Here is a 19,599-nt window from a genome sequence, read left to right as displayed (position 1 = left end):
CTTGCCATAAATATATTTGAGTTCTCAGCAACTACTTTAATTCCGATCACAGTTCAGCATTAAACAAATGAAAATCAAAGAACAGTGAAATCTCGACAAGTTTGTTTCAACACTACGTAAAATGAAAAAATGAAACAAAATTATTCATGGGGATTCAAACCCATTCAAATCATCATGGCATCTGAACGAATTGCTCAATTGTGTTTGGAAAAATATTTTTGAATTTGTGCAGGTGGCTTGAGTAAAAATTGTCGATATATGACTTGAAATTGTTATTTAAATTTAGTTCAGAAAAATCATCAGCACCATTGAAGACTTTGATCATTTTTACTAAAATAAATATTAGATTTGTAACTTTTTTGGTTGAATTAGACCGATAAATCTGTCGAATATGAAATTTTATCATTCGGGCGTTTGTTTTGGAAAAACAGATGCCCCCAATGTGTGTAGAAAAAAGCACGAAGCATGCGTTTGAAAGTAGTACGAGTACTTCGAAGAAATAACAAAATTACATGATCATAGTTGACGGTATGGAACTTATCGACAAGACTAGTAAACAGTAGAATTATCAAAAATCGCAATAGAAAAAAGGTCTGTTATCTGGGTACTTCATTATTTTCGAGTAACACGTATTTTATCTCATTTTCTCCATTTGCAATAAGTGCTAATGAAAGTCCACTGACAGGTATTTATGCACCTATTCAGTTATGCTAATTGCTCAAGGTATCGATTATTTATTTTTATTGCGTCTAATATTGTTATTTCTTCACTCGAATTCATTCAGTTCCATATGTTTCTGGTAGTTTTGTAGCGATTAGTTTTTATGTGCATGTTAGGTTGAAGTTGTCTCATCATCCTACAAACACTCCATATGCATGTTTGGAATAATTATGAACTTACCTAATTGTTCAGTGAAAAGAAAACGATAGCTTGAATCTATATTTGAACAAAGAGTAATATAGTGATGGACATTCTTATTTTCAATGAAAAATGTTTAGTGAATGGTTTCTTCAATTCAGTGAGGTCAAAAAGTGTGAACTGATAAACGGTAAATCAAGAAGTTTCGAAAAAAAAAACTCCTAATATTATCCCTCTCTGTGTTCGTCACAGAACACGTTTCTTAGAATATATTTACCATGTTATACTTATGTATTCATACCTTACATTTTTTTCTATTCTGAAACTCCAACAACAGTCAATAATGGAATTAAAAAGTTCATCTTTTGATGACAAATTATTTAGATAGGGTTATGAGACTTTCTAGCCTCCTACCAGTAGATTAATTAATAGTTCCTCGGCTAATGAAACGACGACGATTATGTCCGATTGACATTTGTGCAAACACTTACAAATATAGTTCACTGCAATATTTTCACTATAACAGGTTTTACAATAACCGCGACTCTCGTTTCGTTATACAATAGCTTCCTCAGACAGAAATGATAAATTACTCTCTCTAGTTAAACCATCTTATAGTCTCCATCTACATACTCTAACAATATTAGTTGAAATCTAAGGCCAATCGGATATTTGATTACCTGATATAAAGACTCTAGATGTTAGTTACCCGAGAACGGTAATTCGATTTCCAGCGATAAAAAAGTATTGAATAGAGATTCGAAGTAGCTATCAAAGAAGTAATTACAAGTTCCCCCTTTTTATTAGTAAAAAAGTTGATAGCGCCCTCTTGGCGACGAATGATTCAACGCTATTGTCTTCCATATCGAAAAGTGCTAAAAATGAAACCTCTCCACGTGAATCTTGTTCAACTTTGATATCTTGTTCCGTTCGAAAGTTAATAGTGGGGGGACTATTTTCATCGCACTGTATAATTCTCAGTTTATTGAATCTTCGTGAAAATAGGCCAACAAATGAATGAATTATTGCATAGAAATTATTCTTATAGAGGGCTACGAAAGATTTTCTGCAGAGGTGAGCTATTCGAATCAATTTGATCGTTCATAGGTTATGGGAATTTTTAAATTTAATAATTTCCATACTTTCCGAAAAGTTAACCTCCCAACTTTTCTTCTGAAAATGAATGGTTTTGAAGGGTGAGTAGCATAAGATGAGTTTCTGGAAAGTATGTCTATGTTCTTTTATGCGTGCTTTAAATGGTCTTATCGTTTGCCATATGTAAAATATCAAACATGATCGACACGATCTATCTGACAGCAAACTCTTGTTTTTTTTTTTAAATATGCATGTTTGAGTTATTATTGGTTTCTCTAAGCCATGCTTATAGACACCATTTCTATAAGCTATGATTATAGACACCATTATTCTGTGAAAAATTCGGAATCTTCATACTAGGTTAGCCTAAATAAGTTAACATTCATCATCCTTCTTGTCTCTTAGAATCGGAAGATTCTTTTTATGGCTGAACTGTATAGTTTTTTTAACAGATTCGTATATATAATAGATTGTTATTATAATTATTATATATCGCAATTTTTTTTAATTGAATTCACTTCTTCATTAGAATTCACATCAAAATAATTAACATCCACCAGTCTGTGGATCATATTGTTGAATGCTATTACTTTGTGTTAACATAGATGGTTGGATGGTTGGGAGAACTATGAATGACAATGAAAAACTGAAAAATTGTATTTATTATCTATTGAGGTTATTGTTAGGTCTAGAATATCCATTGAATTATTTTCTTCCATCTCCATCTACATAGATCAGGTTGGAAGAACATTTGAAGCAAGCATAAGAGAACACAAAAACAGTCTCTTACAGAGATACGAGTTCAATCGTTAATTCAAAACCCTACCCCTACATTTTAGGAAAAAAATAAAATGTTACCTTCTGGAAAGTTTGCAAATTAGTAAATTCATAAATTACTAATATCTCATGAAAGATAAAATTGATTTAAATAGTTTGTCTCTGTTAAGTTTGTTCTTAGCAGAAAATCATAGGTAGTCTTCTAAAATAATTACCAAGTAATATTTATTAATTCATTAACCTTTTTTAACGAGGACTTCATTAATTTAGGTAGTTTTCTAGCCTATAATCAATTATCCGATTGAATCCAGTGAATGTTTCAAATGTCCACTTGAAGTAATACTTTTTTTGGCTTGCGTTCTTGTTTTCATTGAATCAAGAAAAATAGTACCATTTTTAGTTAATTTATTGGTTAATCAATTTTCCAGTCGATGGATGGTAGCTGGCAAGGCGGATCCTGAAATGCCAAAAAGAATGTACATACATCCTGACAGCCCGTCTACTGGGGAGCAGTGGATGCAGAAGGTAGTGTCATTCCACAAACTCAAGTTGACCAACAATATATCGGACAAACATGGATTTGTAAGTATTCTATTCCATCCAAATATGTTTATTAACTCACATTTTGCTTTAGTTTCGAAAAATATGCGAATATTATTTATTCATTGTTTTTACTGACAATTTGGATATATGCTTGAGAAACTAAAAAAATAATGGTAGTTATCATGTCGAATGTTGCGAACCAGAGAAATCATATTTTCTTCAAAATTAATTCGCGATCAGGCTCGGATTATAATTTTAGGAGTTATAGTATGAGGCTAAATCTGTCGTAAATTCTTCAACAGTTCGACGAGTTCTCTTTGACAAGCCGTGTGTAATGAAACGATTTGCATAACCTTCAGTTTCTGTTCAATTCGAATACCTTTATACACAAGCCGTTTCAAGATGCACCTAATTTAAAAATATCAGTGACGAAAAAGCTTTTTTATTGTCACCACTGGTGGTCTTCAATAATTAAAGAGTATATTAAAGGTCCTAAGACCGAAATACCTCACTAATTGTACCGTCTTTATTGATTTTCGAAAAAGATAACGCTTCTTCATAGCGAGATATCGTAAAATTGTGTGAAGCCAGACGGTAGTATTATTATTATCACCGGTTTACCGGATTTTTACTACTTCGACTGCGACCGGACGTAAATTGAAATTATAATTTTAGTGCCGTTGATTGAAGACGAGGGCAGGCATAAAGTCAGGTGATAAGTCTTTTATAGCCATTAGCCATTGAAAGTAATATCATTCGAGAGCATATTCGGTAGCTTTGAACGATTTCCTGAGTGTACATCTATCAGTAGCACTCAAAATTCATATAACCGACATCATTTTTGGAATATTCAATATTATTTGGTCCATAAAGCTGTAAAAGGTTAGTTGAAATATGTATCACCCAGATATCACCCAACATCACCGAATATTTATTCGAAGCAACTGATAATAATGAAGTAACTGCCATGGTACTCTTGGAATACAGTAAAGCATTCGATACATTAGATCACAATATTCTTTGTAGGAAAATGTCATTTCTCGGATTTAGTGTAGGGACTGTAGATCTATTGAAAAGTTACCTCAGAAATCGGACTCAGTCAGTATGTCCGCAGTATGTACCGCAGTATGTACCGCAGGGCTCTATCCTTGGCCCCATTCTGTTCTCTCTCTATATATCTGACTTTCATAAAATAATTGATTTGATCATTGCACAGTTCATCATTATGCAGATGACACTCAGTTATATTATCGATTTCCTCTAAGTAAGTGGCAGGTGGAAAAATGGAAAAAATTAACAGCTATCTACAAAAGTTACTGGATCTATCTATAACCCGAAACATGAAATTGAATTCTAAAAAATATCAGCTGATACTTTTTGGCCTGAAACACAAAAGGTGGGAAATTGAAGGAAGCATTGAAATCAAACTTGGACAAGCCTGTTAAAAAACGTATAAATTCATTTCGTTGTAGCTCATAAAGTATCTTCGTCAACTCTATCAAAGTAGAGATACAATGACTTCCAAATTAAAGTTGAAACTTTGCGAAATCCTCATATTGTCTAGATTAGCATTTTGTGATATGATCTACGGGCCTGCTTTGATACAAATTGATTTGAATCGCTTACAAAAAATACAAAACAATTGCATTCGTCTTTTTTATGGTGTGAGAAAATTCGACCATATATCCCCCAAGTTCGAGGAGTTAGGTTGGTTACCGATTGCTAAAACCTGGCAGTTCCACCTACTCGTCAATACACATACATTCCTCATTTACAAAAAGACAAATTATATTTATGAAAGATATGAAACTTTCAAATCTCAGAATAATTGAAGGGCGCGAAACCGTCACACTTTTATTATTCCAAAACACTCGACAGTCTGCTTTTTTCGTAGTTTTATTTACAACTCAATCAAACAATAAAACACTCTGCCCAGTGAATTTGGACACTATTCCATATATTTTCAAGAAAAAGTTGAAGTCTATCTGATAGGTAATATATTCATGTTATGCCTAGCTCATATGGTTTTCCCTTTGTCTCACTTTTGTGTATATTTGAGCTAAATAGATTTTTAATATTCACTTTGAAATTTATAAACTTTGTTTCTTTCTTAGTTTTGCAAAGATTCATGAACTACTCACTTACCAATGTGTACTAGGTACTTATTTTTATATTTCTATATAATACATGCTATCCCATAGGTTAAGTTGTAAAACAGCCTCGGCCGAACTTTCATTGATTTTTGTATGTACTTATTGATATCTGATCCTTAGGTATATCGCAAAATTTACATGATTCAAATAAAAACTGTCGAACAAATATGTGTGGGATACTTTTTCTTACAACTTCACTTCAAATTATTAAGAACTCATCAAAGCTGCGGCCGAGGATAAGTATTTTTATTTAATTTCAAATTATTGTAAATTTTAGGGCTACTAATTTTATTTCTTCAGGCGAAGCACAGTATGACTTGAGATTCAACACCATTAGAGTCAATCATTTTATGATACGAGCTTTTCTTGAATGTTTCTCGTTTCTCTTGTACCTATGCGCGACAAAAATAAAGTACCTATGTATAGGTCATAAAGAGTAAATATTACAAATTGTTAGAATATCTCTTAAAAAACGTTTCTTATTTGAACTTTATTTCTCCTAAGTACACATCATGTAGGTCTAATGTGAATCAAGATAAACTTTCAGGATGAAAATTAAAGGTTGAATAATATATAAATGAGAATATTATCGAAAAATATTGTATTTCTGAACCTGATTATAGTTCATGTATAGAAGTATATTTATTTTGCCTACCGTGGGAGTATTCAAGAACCACTTCATTGTGAAATTTTCACTGTACAGTTTTACAGAAACTCAACACGGGTTTCGCTATAAACACGCCTAATTTATCATACGAATATCAGTAAGTATTTTTTGGAACATAATAGTAATCAATATATGAATCACAAAACTATATAGTCATTTGGAATCCGATCATGGACCGTAGTCATTTCATAAATAATTATAATGGCCGGAAACATAACAGACACCTTCTCCTCCCCCACTCCACCTCCAACAGCAAGGGCTTTTGGCAAGGTTGCCTAACAGATACATCTGCTTTGCTTTATTCCTATATGTTTTGGTTGGTTTCCAGATTTTGCCGGGGTCTTCTTTGGTTATAATCTCCAAACGTTTCAACTGCAACTGTAGCAGTCATCTTCAGTGGCGCGATTTGGGTAACTTGGCTTCGTTTTGGCGCTTTTCAATGCTGTGTGCCAGATCTTTCGTGGACATGTTCTGTCTTCCTTTCTGTTGAATTTCTCTTGGTGTTTGTGTATTTCTATGGCTTTTAAATATATTCTTGTTGGATAATAATTCGACACTAGCCTCTTGGTATTTTCGAATAGGATCTTAATGTTCCCCGTCGGACAGTGCTCCCCGTCGGACAGTGTTCAGCGACTGTAGACTTCTCGAACTTCCCAATCGGCAACTCCACTTGTGCTCGACTAGGCGGATGTCGATGCTTCTTTTCCTCTGACTGATATAGACTTCACCACAGTTACATGGAATCCTGTATACTCCCGCTGATTTGAGTGGATCTTTGCTGTCTTTAGCTGATCTCAGATACTCCGATATTTTCTTCGTTGGTTTGAAGACGGTGTTAATTTTCTCCTTCTTCAAAATTTTCCCGAATCGGTTGGTGACACCTTCTATGTATAGCAGATAGGCAGGGCCTTGAAGATGATCTTCATTGTTCATTTTCGTCTCCCTTGGACGCGTAGCGCAGATTATATATTTTCTGTCGTAGTCGTTCGCTTGTTGTTAGGTATTTTATTTTGTCGTCGACGTACCTTTCTTCACATATTCTCAAAGACCCTTTCACTAGGGTGTTGATGACAGTTGGTTTCTGGTTTGGATGGTGGTTGGATCCGGTACATAGGTATCGATCTGTATGTGTTTTCTTCCTTCCTTGATGACTAAAACATCAAGGAATGGAATTTGGAGTTTTTCTTCTGATTCCTTTGTGAACTGGACTTTCGGGTGAAAGCTATTCAGATGACTGCAGCAGTTGCAGTTGAAAAACTCGGAAACCAATCAAAACGTTGACGCCAGCCGCGAAAGCTTACATTTCATTATTTCAATTTGTTGAAACTTAGAATTTGAAAAGTAAAACTTCTCTCCGATCAATTCTAGAAAACACACAATACTTTGAAATTTCCTTGTGTTGAAGCTGGCGATCCTTATTCATCATAACGATGGAAAACCCAGGAATAGGTGAAACGTGTATTAAGTAAACTAACCCAGTACCTAAATTTATTTTCACCATTCTCATCAAACACGTCGTATTTTTGGCCCGCGTGCTAAATGAATAATATATGGTGTAGAACATGTCTTATTCAAAGACAGGCTTGCCCCGCCTCAGGGCGTGCCACTAGCTCGCTTAAGGGAGCCCTGTGTATATTAGGTAATCCGCGACCCTATTCAGTACGAATACAGGGTGATACTCTGAGGCCAAAGTTTTCAATGGTGACTTGTTGATACACTATCTGTATTAATCATCATTTTTAGGAAGATTACAAAGAGTCAGGACTTAGGCAACAGAATGATATTATTCAGAAAATGTAAGACACGAAGAAAATGAAAAACTGAGGAGATAGGTATTCTTCTACTGAAGCAAACAAATCATCACAGACATGAATAACAATCAACAAAGAATCAAATCAACCAACTTTACAATATTTATGATCACCAATAATTTTGAAACATGAATAACCTATTGAAGACTATAGACCATATTTGTTTGTAGATTCTAGAATTCCTATCATCTGTCATATTCACCCTACCATTGTTCCGCGGTTCAGAAAAATTAAGTTAACAATCTCCTCAATTCGTACTTATCAATTATGTCATTTGCTGTGAAAGTAAAAACCACTGCAAGCATATTCATATATCCAATCTTGACTTGTACCTGTTAATTTCATTTTCAGTCTAATTGGGTATAATAATAAAATATCTACAGCATTACATATATTATCAGGTATCCCCCAGGGTTCTATATTTTGGCCATTATTCTTCATAATCCTTTCTCACTACGCCGATGATAAACATATGTATTTTTCATTCCAAGAAAGTAACATGAATGATGAAAAATAATCCAACGGTGATTCATAAACCATAAGTACTCTAATATTGATATTGATCGAAATTTCAGCCTCTTCAAAATCTTCCGAAGACACGTAGGCCTTAATTCAAACATATCCTAATAGCTACTTACAAAGTTGGACTGCAAATTGAATGCTATAAGTCGTCTAAATCTAAACTTATATTATGAAGAGGAATAAACTGTTTGTTTGTTATGAATACATTTCAAACGGTCTCAACCGATCTTGAAAACTCTTTCACCTATAAACATTTTCATTATAATCGAGTGACATGGGCTTAGCTTATAAGCGAGTAACATTTTATTTTTCAACAAATTAGGGATCCATCCCTATGCAATAATTCAACCTAGTTATTAAAAATTTGCACATAAAAGTCGGTTACTTGGCGTGTACGCCGAGGTGTAGCTGTGTACTTTACTGTAGTAGTAAATTAATTCACTGACGAAAGAAACATCACGATATCCATGTTCAACGTTTCCAACAAGTTCTTCCTTTTTTTCTCATGTAGTATTTGTAGAAAGGTGTACACAGATTTGTCTTTCTCTTCTTTCATTGCTGAATTCTTCATTTTCCATTTTTTCAACTCCTCTACAAAAATAATGCTTCCAGATATACAAGTGGTTCCATTGAAATTCAATCCAATTCTCATACAAATGTTTCGAAAATTAATGTGGTATTTTGGTGGCGTACTTGAAAGAATTCGACGTAAGTAGGTATTCCACATCTGTGAAAGAATAACCCTTGGTAGAAGTCCATTATATCTCAAAGTGGAGTGCACAATTTATTGTGGAGACTCTTTGAGTGTTTATTCTTCGCAAATCAATCTGTGAAAGAATATTAACAATAAATAGCCAATTTAGAAATTGATGAAAGAATTCGAACATAGTTACGAAATTACCCTTTCAATAAAACTGAGACCTAAACAGTATTAATCTTTAGGAAAATATTCATTTTCTGGTGGCAGGAGTAAAAATTCAGTGTGTGATTCTCAGGTAGAAAGGTGAGAACGAATCTAATGAATTTAAGTGACGACATGTAACGAGCTCCAGTCGTAAATTACTCAAGAGGCAAAAGAGTCAACGTTTAATGTTTTAAGGTTAAAGCGGTACTGTTTACAAAAGGCCTTTTACCACCCGGGGCTGCTACACCGGTCGACGGTATTTAGTTTTATTGCCATCATTTTTTATTTCACGAACAAGAGAAAACTGTTGTCGAACCGATCATATAGTTTTTAATCAAGCTTTTGAAACGTATACATTCCCTCTTTATGAAATGTGACGCACTTCATGCATCCCAGCTCTCAGCTCTATGGGGTGGCGCCAGATATTATACGGTGGTCGTCGAAAGATAATGATGATTCCCATCAAGAATGAAAGTCGTCAAGGAAATAAGTTAATTTTTTGTCTAGACCACATATTAGGATCCTCAAATCCTGGATTGCACTCTATATTCAGGTTGAATAGTTATATAAAGACCGTCAAGTTCACATTTCATTTTAAATGAAATGAAGTACATTGTAGAAATATAATCGTACGTTCCATTATCCATAATACTGTGAGTGCACAATCATGGAGTTTAAATGAAAAGTTTTACTTATCTTTTACTTATCGCAACATTCGTCATTTGTTATACGAGTTACTGTCGTTATGACTTTCCTATGGAATTTTATTGAACTCAGTATATTGAATTTTTTGCATGTCTTGATGGATTCATGCTAATAATATTACATGATTACACTTTTAATTTTGTAGATCAAACTGCAGAAAACATCATTTTTTACATGAAATCAAGAGCTCAATCATTTTTGTACAATTTGAAGTAAAGATATGCCATCCATTTTCCTGAAACTATTTGTTTGCGGAATTTAATGATGACATAGTATGCCACCATATTTCAAATGAGGATGATTCAATATAGTCTAGCAGGAAACCAAAAAACGGTTATAATTGTAAGAATTATGAATTTTCAATCGAACAGAAATTATACCTATTGCACCTGCATGTTATCGTTCAGACAGTTTTAATTACCCCGTCAATAATTGCTACTCATTCCAAGTTTTTTATATAGCTACATTTATTATACACGGAATTCCTGATGCTTCAAACTTTCATAACGAATACATATTTTGAATCTTGACTTAATATTGATTACAATGATTTATCATTTTGAATTTTCCATTTCCAACGTTACTAGTAGTCGTACAACTACCATACTCATACCAGCTGTAATCAACGCGGGACAGTAAAAAAATGAATAAATCTATACATGTACACTCATAAACTAGGACATTAGAGCCTAATGGTTCTTCTAATGAATATAATATCAAGTATAATAAGCCATCAACCGAAGAATCGATAAAACTACCGTGTTCTCTGTTGACAATAACCAAGTCATTAGTGTATTTATTCGATACCCTACAAGCGTTATTAGCTTGTATTGTAATGTTTTTTTGTGTGTACTTTTATCGAGTGTTCCAATGATGGAATGATTCGAAAATGAAAATCCATTCGGTGGGGTGATTAAGCAAGCTTGGTATATTTTGTAGAAAAATAATGCGACTTTGAAGATTTGCTGTATATTTTTCTTTACTTTCCGTAATCGACATTTTGAAACTTAGTTATATATCTATATCTAAGCTAATATTATAAATGTGAAAGTTTGTATGTTTGTGGCTCTTTCACGCCTAACTGAACGGATTTAGATGAAACTTTACATAAATACAGCTTATACATCAGAATAACAGTCAGGCTACAATTTACAAAAGTTTTATATGATTTCGGACATAATAAAACGATAAGTCGGAAAAATTCTCCCTAAGAGTGTATGCTGCCTATACCGTTGGAGTTACATGCAGATACTGTACCGTAAGATTGGTTGTCTTTAATACGTCTAAATAAAAGTCCTCGATAGCATATCTACCTCTCATGTGGTAGCCACTATATGCAAAATACTGAGCCATAAATACAATTGAATTTGATACTTTTTCAAGTATTTAATATCGATAAACATAATTCGATCCTCGAAGCTATTCATTACTTAGTGCAGTTGGCATATTTTTTCAGTAACTGTATTTTTCAAGTAAAAATATAAATTATTAACGTACAGCTTAAGCTACTGAACCCAGAATCTCAAAATATGCAGGTAGGTTCTTTGTATAGCATAAATAAGCATCAAAAAAGGGAAACAGGAATTTCCACTCCAAGGGAGAAGAACAAGGGTCACGAAACTTTATGTGACAAACGAAATTCTTCGCGGGCGAGCCGCGGACAACAACTATATAGTAAAATATAACTCTACCTACTGGAAAAATAAACACTATGAGCCGAATAAAAAAGGGATAATCAACATATTTACTTGCAGTATAAATTTCTTTCTTCGAATAGTAAGATGATAGGTGGCTGGATGTGTTTACGAGTCAAACCCATATCACTGATAGAGGTACAAAGTGACCAAATCATGGTCTTCCAATGCTAATGCTACAAATTCATTCATTGAACCCATTTTTTATTAAATGGGCAGTAAAAATTAGAACATTCACAGTTATAGAAGGGTAAGATATTCTTTTCCGTTCTGCAAACTTCTATCTACAACTTTAATATCGCCTACTAAAGGACCTGTTTCCACACCTTGAGACTCTGCAAGCCCAGCATTCAGTTCAAAATAAAATTCGTGTGATTAGCTTTGGCTCAATCAACAACCCCGGCTGATATATTCCACATATAAATAAATATAACCCATAAAACGATGACATGGTTTTTCACAATATTTCTGTGCGTGTTGAGTTTTATATGTAATAAATTCAGCTATTTTTACGCGAAGAAAACAGCGCTTGTCACATTTCGAACCGATACAACGCCCTCCATCATCTTGATGGCTAGAAAAATTCCGTGATTCGGCGACAAACTTGCACTATTTTTCCCATGAACACAAGACAGCTCCTCGGGTGAATAAAACATAACTTTCGATAAAGTTCCCCGCTCCTCGCTACCCTCTGGCCTAACCTGTACATTCATCGCGTGACAAACTCGCATAAGCCAGACACCTTCTGAACATTAGTGGCCATTTCGATGTTGTATTAACACTCTAGAATTACCAACGCGAAAACACAAAAGTTACCAACTGAGTAAAGGGATTAGAGGCGAGTTTTCTGTGAGAACAGGGTAGTTTCTGAAAGCAAAAGGGTGTTAGGTGGGAACTTGGACCCGATGGAGGAACAAACCTTAAGGGAACTGTAATGAGGGGTTTCAAATGTTGATATCGCGTATATTTTTCCTAACATGCGATGGGTTCATGGAGGAGAACATTATTTTTGAATCTTGGGGCTGATTGTGAAACAAGGATTTGGAAAGTACAGGAATCCAAGTTTTAGCAATTATATTTCCACCATTATTCCAATTCAAATGTTTTCGGTCAGACTGAAGTGTTTACCAAAAAACCCTCTTAACTTTAAAAAGGATGTATTGGATTCAAAAAGGGAATTGAAGACAAACTAAGTATCATGAATGACAGTGTCAAATAATTTCTTCTGTTCAGTCTGTTCAAAACATGTCTTCTGATGCATTATCACCTTCTTGTGCCGACGAAAATCCTCATTTATGTAACTTATGCTTGCCGTTCGGGAAGAAATAATACATTTGGACTCAACGAGTATGGCGTTGTCTGATGTCTGACAGCTGAAAATATACTGAATGATCAAAGGATGCTGACTTGTTTTCCTCATTTTCTCGGAGACTTTAGGAAAACAAATAGTTGGTAGGGTTCTTCATTTCTCATTTTTGTTTCGAAAAGCTTCGAACGTGTTCCGTTTTTGATGTTTATGGTTTTCGGTTTGGATCCGAAAGAGGTCACAGTGTTCTACAAATTTACGGCACTGCTTTTGTTTTTCCTAAGCATTTGTTTTCATTAATCGTCACGAGTATTTTTTGAAATTTTGCCAGATTATACGCCACGAACAAACCTTTTCCACGGTTTAATGATTATGCAATATTCTACATATCATGGTGGAACTAATGCCTTGAGTTTTTCTCAATTTCACGGAATAGCACATGCCGATATTGGATTATTAGTTTAGGAACATCATCACTCTTTTCTTAGTCAGTCGATCTTCATGATTTTTGATGACCGAACGCGATCACGATTAATATCATTATAGCATCGTTTCACAATGGTCAATGATTTGAATCTGGAGGAAACGTCAAAGAGTTGATAAGTTGATACAAAAAATGAATCACCTCTTCGTTAGTAGTAAAGAGGTGAGAAATTCAAATATAAAATAACTCAAACGATATATGTCAACCATTTATGTGAAGTTTAGCAGAAGGCGAAACCAAAACATTATTGATGATATCTTATACGTTTCACAAATCAAAATTCTAATCAGCAAAATGACAAATGATGGCTTCAATAAAATGTCATCAATTACAGTGTTTATCTGGTAACAGAGGTGACGAAAGGCAATTTGTGGACCACCTAAAAAGTCGAAAAATAATTTTGTCAATTACCGAAGCGAGGGGACAGGTACGTCTGTCTAGAACCAAATTAGATAGATAGAAACACACAGTGGCATCATCGCCGAAGAGTGGAAAGTGATGTTCTCTTAATCTAAATGGGGTTCGGATATCGCATCTTGGCTACCGTTCTGCCAGCATTTTGGGTGGCTTCATATAAATGGACAATAATGTCCTTTTAACACTCGATAAAAACGCGATAGGTTCGAAATTAATGCGTTCTACTCTTTTAACGTAGGTTGCCGATGACACGCTCTTAGGCTATATTTCATTGTCTTGGGTGAATTGGAAATATCGAATTTGATATCGATTTACCTTTTTTTTGATAGTTCTATTGGGAGCATTTTGGATGAGAAACAACGATGAATGAATCATGAAACTTTATACTTTCATTTATACAGGCGTAAATTAGGGAGGCATATCGTGGCAGTTCTTCCCCAGTATCTATATTACTCACACTTTCTCCTACGTATATTTTCTCAATTCGAAAAGGACCGGTTTGAAAGTAAACGTCCCGATGGTCTTTGCCATTCATATTAAAATTTGCCACTCCAATTGAAATTCTGAATTTACGCCTATGTATATGAATGAGTTGTCTTTGACAGGCGATAAGAATATTGTTAAACACCAGCGACAACCAAACGAGACTTATAACGGTTTTGGTCAGAATAATTATATGGTTCATATTTATTGAAGAATTGTTTTTTTTGTCTCGCTATGGCGTCAATGTAATCTAGCCAAGAACCAGAATTAAATGACACCTGAATATTGATAGTTCAAATCACATATATCAAGAAGAAGTTTTGTCTTATTCGAGGTAAATCTGCGCACAGAAACGATTATTTTTTCATCATAATAATTCCTCTCTATAGTCAACAGATCATTAGAAACTTTATCCCTGATTTTATGGAATGGAAAACAAAACGAGAATCAAAGTTATAGAAGAATTTGATATCCATTATCCTTAGTTCATACAAGTTCCGTCTTCTGAGGGTTGTCTGTATCTGTAGAGTAGGGAGGGTGGGTGTAGGCTCACAGCACTTATGTAGGCCACATGTGACACATTGTACATCCTTCCGAGGAGTTATCCTCCTAGGTCCATCATGTCCTTTACAGCTCGGTTTCGTAGCAAATAAGTAGTAATTTGTTTATTTTGACACATTAGAAAATAAAACACAACTTGATACGATTTTCACCGATTTCTGCAAAGCCTTTGACAAGGTAGATCATTTCACTCTATTACAAAAATTGAATGAAAATGGATCAACGAAAGTTATTTGAAAAATATATTTCTCATAGTGAGACATGATGGTACCACATCTGGTACATTTCTTGCTAGCTCAGGAGTGCTTCAAGGCTCTAATCTAGGACCTCTACTGTTTGTTAAATTCATTGATGATCTGCCATTTATGTTAAAGTTTTCATAATGTTCAATTTTTGCGGATGATGTTAAGATAGTTAGAGATTGCGTGTCATTGCAGAAATATCTGAACAACTTTATGAACGGAGCTGTACGAATAAACCCCACACCAGTTCGGAGAAGTGCTGCATGATATGAATTACTCGTCAGAAAAAAACCTATTATTTTTCAACATGAAATGGATGACGTAGTCCTGGAGCGGCGAGTGAAAGTTGAAGATATGGGAGTAACATATATATAATTGTAATTTTTATTCTTCAATACGTATGTTAGAATGAATACATAATGAAACAAACATCTTTTTCAATAAATATAAATACTATCAAAATGCTCATCCTTTCCTTAGTTACACCAAAGTTTGAGTTTGCATGTATAATTTGGAGCGGAGAATATTATAGAAGAGGTTGAAAAACTGCAGAATGAATTTCTCAGGTATCTGTATTCTAACCAAGAAACAGATTTTATTAGATTTTTCTCAAGATAGTGTAGATTATAAGCTAATTTCAATTGATATGTGAACACCAATAATTAGTTGAAGCTTTGAATTTTTTTCAATCTTAGGTATTTATCACATATCTTACAGAGAAATTATTGTTACTGTTTATTTTGTAATATAATAAGGTTCATGATATTTTCACCATTGGGAGAATCTGATGATAATCAGAAGGCGTACAGTCATTTATTTGATAGTCACCTACTATTGATGATGATGATAAACATAACCTTCATAACATTCAACCTGGTTGATGATATTTCTATCTGTTCTTCCTCATACACAAATACTAATGATGAATGCTTGAAAATTCCTAAGTTATTGTACTTGAAGGGATTCACGTGTTACTTCAAAATTCATGAAATCTAAAAAAATACTAGAAGTAGATATATAATCAAAACACTGATTGTTGCATGAAATATTTCAGTTCTATAAGATTCTATGAAGCTAGGTATATCTTTTACCGTACGGAGACTTGAAAATTTCTCGTCAATAAATTATGTTAAACCTAAAAATGTATTTCATTACTCAAAATATTATAGTTTAAGTCGTTATTTAATCTTTATTCAGTATTATTTACATGTTCATTGTATAGTAATTGCAAACTTCATGTGAAAATATGAACCTAACTATATTGAAACATAATAATTGGTTGTTCCTGTAAGTGTTGAGTCCTCCACAAAAAAAATGTCTTTCAAACAATATAATAATTGACTAATGCACATTTTCAACACTCACCAAATAAATTATAGGCGGATTATGATAATTGTGAACCTCTCTCAGGACACAAATATTTTTATAATCTTTGATATTAATTGAAAAATGTATGTATATTATATTCAAATTATTGTTCGATTTCGTAGGGCGGGGCGAGTAGTTTTAATCAAAACTCATGAGAAAATAACAGGGAATCATAAGAATTTCAAATACATCTTATTGAATCATTCGAAAGACCGTCAAACACATCCAGTTCATTCAAATTCCTATCAAATTTTTCGGCGATAAATATTTTCAAGATTCGTCATATACATAACGGAGAAAACGCTTCGTAAGATTAAAGATAGGTTTCACCCCAAGAGAGGGTTTTAAAAGGATGGCAGGGGATGTTTAAAAGCTTACATCGAGCTAGGGGGATGATTTTATACCGAACCGCAACGTTTCTGCTATCTATACGAATATCTGTAATGCGATTTTGGCCCTTTTCAATATTTAAACATGCTAATACGTTACACTTTGACTATTATATACCGTTTTGATTGAACCTCTGAATTTTCCTTCGTTCGATAACGGACTGGAATAAAATTCAAGGAAACATCGAATTTGTGACATTTCTCTCGGAATTATAGATTTATGTTGATGTGAACCTTGAATAAAACTTTGAACTCTGCTAGACTTAACATTTGGAAAAAGTCGAGTATTTGTCTTAGCGAATTGAATTAAATGGCAAATGAGGCATTTTTGGGTGGAAAAGAACATCTACCTATGTAAATTATTAATTCAAGTCCAAGTGCAGAAGGTTATTGGTTATTGTTGTATATAGGAACATAAATATGACCAGGAATTCAACCATTTATGAGTAAAATATTGGTATTTCGCGATTCCGTAATAAGTCAATAATAAGTATAATTAGAAAGAAAAAATCTAGTCAACCTCTTCGAAGGTAAACTTGTAGACAAAAACAAACTTTGTATAAGTGGGTCTCAAGTTAGGGAAAGAAGTCTCTATTTTACGAAAGTAGTATTGAATGGCAGGTTGACAAACTGAAGGGATGACAAAAGAGCGAAACCACTATGTCTCAGAAATTGTTTCTTGGAGAAACTTGAAGAACTTTCTTGAGAAAAGTATAGTCTATGCCGATTTGTAATTATGATTCTCATTGCTTTTCAGTTGTATTCAGTTGTATTTAAACTAAAGTTGTAAGTGGATGGGTCACGGACTTCAAATGTTTGGCTTATTTCTTGTGATATTATTTCAAAATATTGAAGAGCAGTTGTGAAATCGTATCATAATTTCTTGTGAAACTATCAGAAACAATCCCGACATTTCTATCAAGGAGTCGGATGAGAATAGGGCAGAGCCAATCATATTAACATAAAATTGACTTTTTCATCAACTCTTTGATTTTTTTTGTGCTTTCCCATTTTAGCATTCTGTTTTTCGAAAATTCAGACCTAGGACATAGTTCAAATTGAGTTTTTTCTCAAAAAGAACCCAAAAACCTCCTTAAAAATTTGCTTGTCAATAGGAAACATTCTGAATAAGCATTTACAGAAAAAGTATTCACTTGGGTATCTGTAGAGTAGGGAAGGTGAGTGTAAGCCCACAGCACTTAGGCCACATGTGACCCATTGTACATCCTCCCGAAGAGTTGTCCTCCTAGGTCATCGTTCATTCTGTCCTTTCCAGGAAGGTGGACAGTTCACTGGAAGACATCTTCTTTATATCGGCAGCTGTAGGCCAAGACCCGCCCAATACACACTCTCTTATTGACGATAACTCCGGGCACTCACATAGGACATGCCTGACAGTTTCATCTTCCTGTTCACACATCCTGCATAGAGGTATGTCCACTAGCCCCATATTATGGAGGTGTTTCCTTAGTTGACAGTGGCCAGTCATCCTACTGTTAAGCGTAGATTTTTCCTGGTCATCGACAGATATTTCATCGGCGCCAGCTTCCCAGGGTCGCCCAAAGTGATCTTGGTAAGATTACATCCTTTGATCCCATCCTTTCTCTTTAGAGATTGAGCATGGGTGTAACATTTAGCTAGTTCCGCAATTGTCGAAGTCATCAGGCCGTAGGTGCCACTGGGTCCTAAAATTTTTAGTCCAGCCGCTTCCTTGGCTAAAGAGTCGGCAATGCGATTACCTTTACTCCTGTCGTGCCCTTCAACCCACCTCAGGATAATGTTATTATCTACTGAAGCTTTGGCTAAATCTTGGTGACACTCTAGTACTAGCCCTGAGGTTACACGTTGTCTGTTCAAAGCCAATAGGACTTGTCTGCTGTCAGTGCAGTATTATGTTTTTGCCAGAAATTCCTTTCCTGGTTATTTTTTTTTTGTGGCGATTGAGATACCAGCCAGTTCTGCTATTTTTTCCCATTCGCCACTCAATCATTAGGCTTAGTGATCTGGAGTACACTCCTCATCCTGAGCCTTCTTTGGTTTTTGAGCCGTCTGCATATATGCGTATTGCATTTGTAGTATCTGACCTCTGTGTTCTGTCTTATTTGTATTTTGTAGAGTTTATTAAACACAAACCTGTGTTCAATTGCATCACCGGTTGCCTGCAGCAGAGGTTGCGCAGTGAGCGCTTCACTTGGGTATCTCAGATCTATATAAATAAATAGATTATTTTTTCGAGATGATCTTTTCTAGTTTCTGATACAATTGTTTACAATTTCTCAGCCTGGATTATTTTCATCATTACTTATTGGAAAATCGTACCAATTATTCAAGAACCCAGAACTAATTTCACTTAAAACGCAAAAAAATCCAGTCATCTGAAATTGTGTCAACGTGTTGTCATCGTAATACAATTTCCTTTCCTCCTTTATTAAGATAACAATTCTACTGCTAGATCATTGTTATCATTACTTTTTAAAATTCATCTTACCAATGATTTCACTCTGAACTTATAAAACTGGGGTGTGTTTAGATGGACAGGAAATATATTCAAAACAATACTTTAATGTGACTTTAATCAGATTAATCGAATATAACATTTCTATTGGTGTTTTTCTTGTTC

At 34.3% G+C, this 19,599-nt stretch overlaps 1 protein-coding gene across 7 annotated transcripts in view; it reads left to right on the top strand.

The window, feature by feature from the left end:
* LOC111505585 (T-box transcription factor bifid) overlaps positions 1-19,599 on the top strand; it is a 658,624-nt gene that overhangs the window by 564,209 nt on the left and 74,816 nt on the right. For all 7 annotated transcript variants that reach the window (XM_074170651.1, XM_074170650.1, XM_074170655.1 and 4 more), the window contains exon 4: positions 3,159-3,312. In XM_074170651.1, coding sequence (XP_074026752.1) covers positions 3,159-3,312 — 154 coding nt within the window. The remainder of the gene's footprint in view (positions 1-3,158; positions 3,313-19,599) is intronic.

This window comes from Leptinotarsa decemlineata, unplaced genomic scaffold, assembly GCF_025532065.1.
Source record: "Leptinotarsa decemlineata unplaced genomic scaffold, Ldec_3_MD MMD2_P_RNA_scaffold_9, whole genome shotgun sequence".
NCBI lineage: Eukaryota > Metazoa > Arthropoda > Insecta > Coleoptera > Chrysomelidae > Leptinotarsa > Leptinotarsa decemlineata.
Note: the sequence above shows the minus strand (reverse complement) of the source record. Positions and strands in the feature narration are given on the sequence as shown.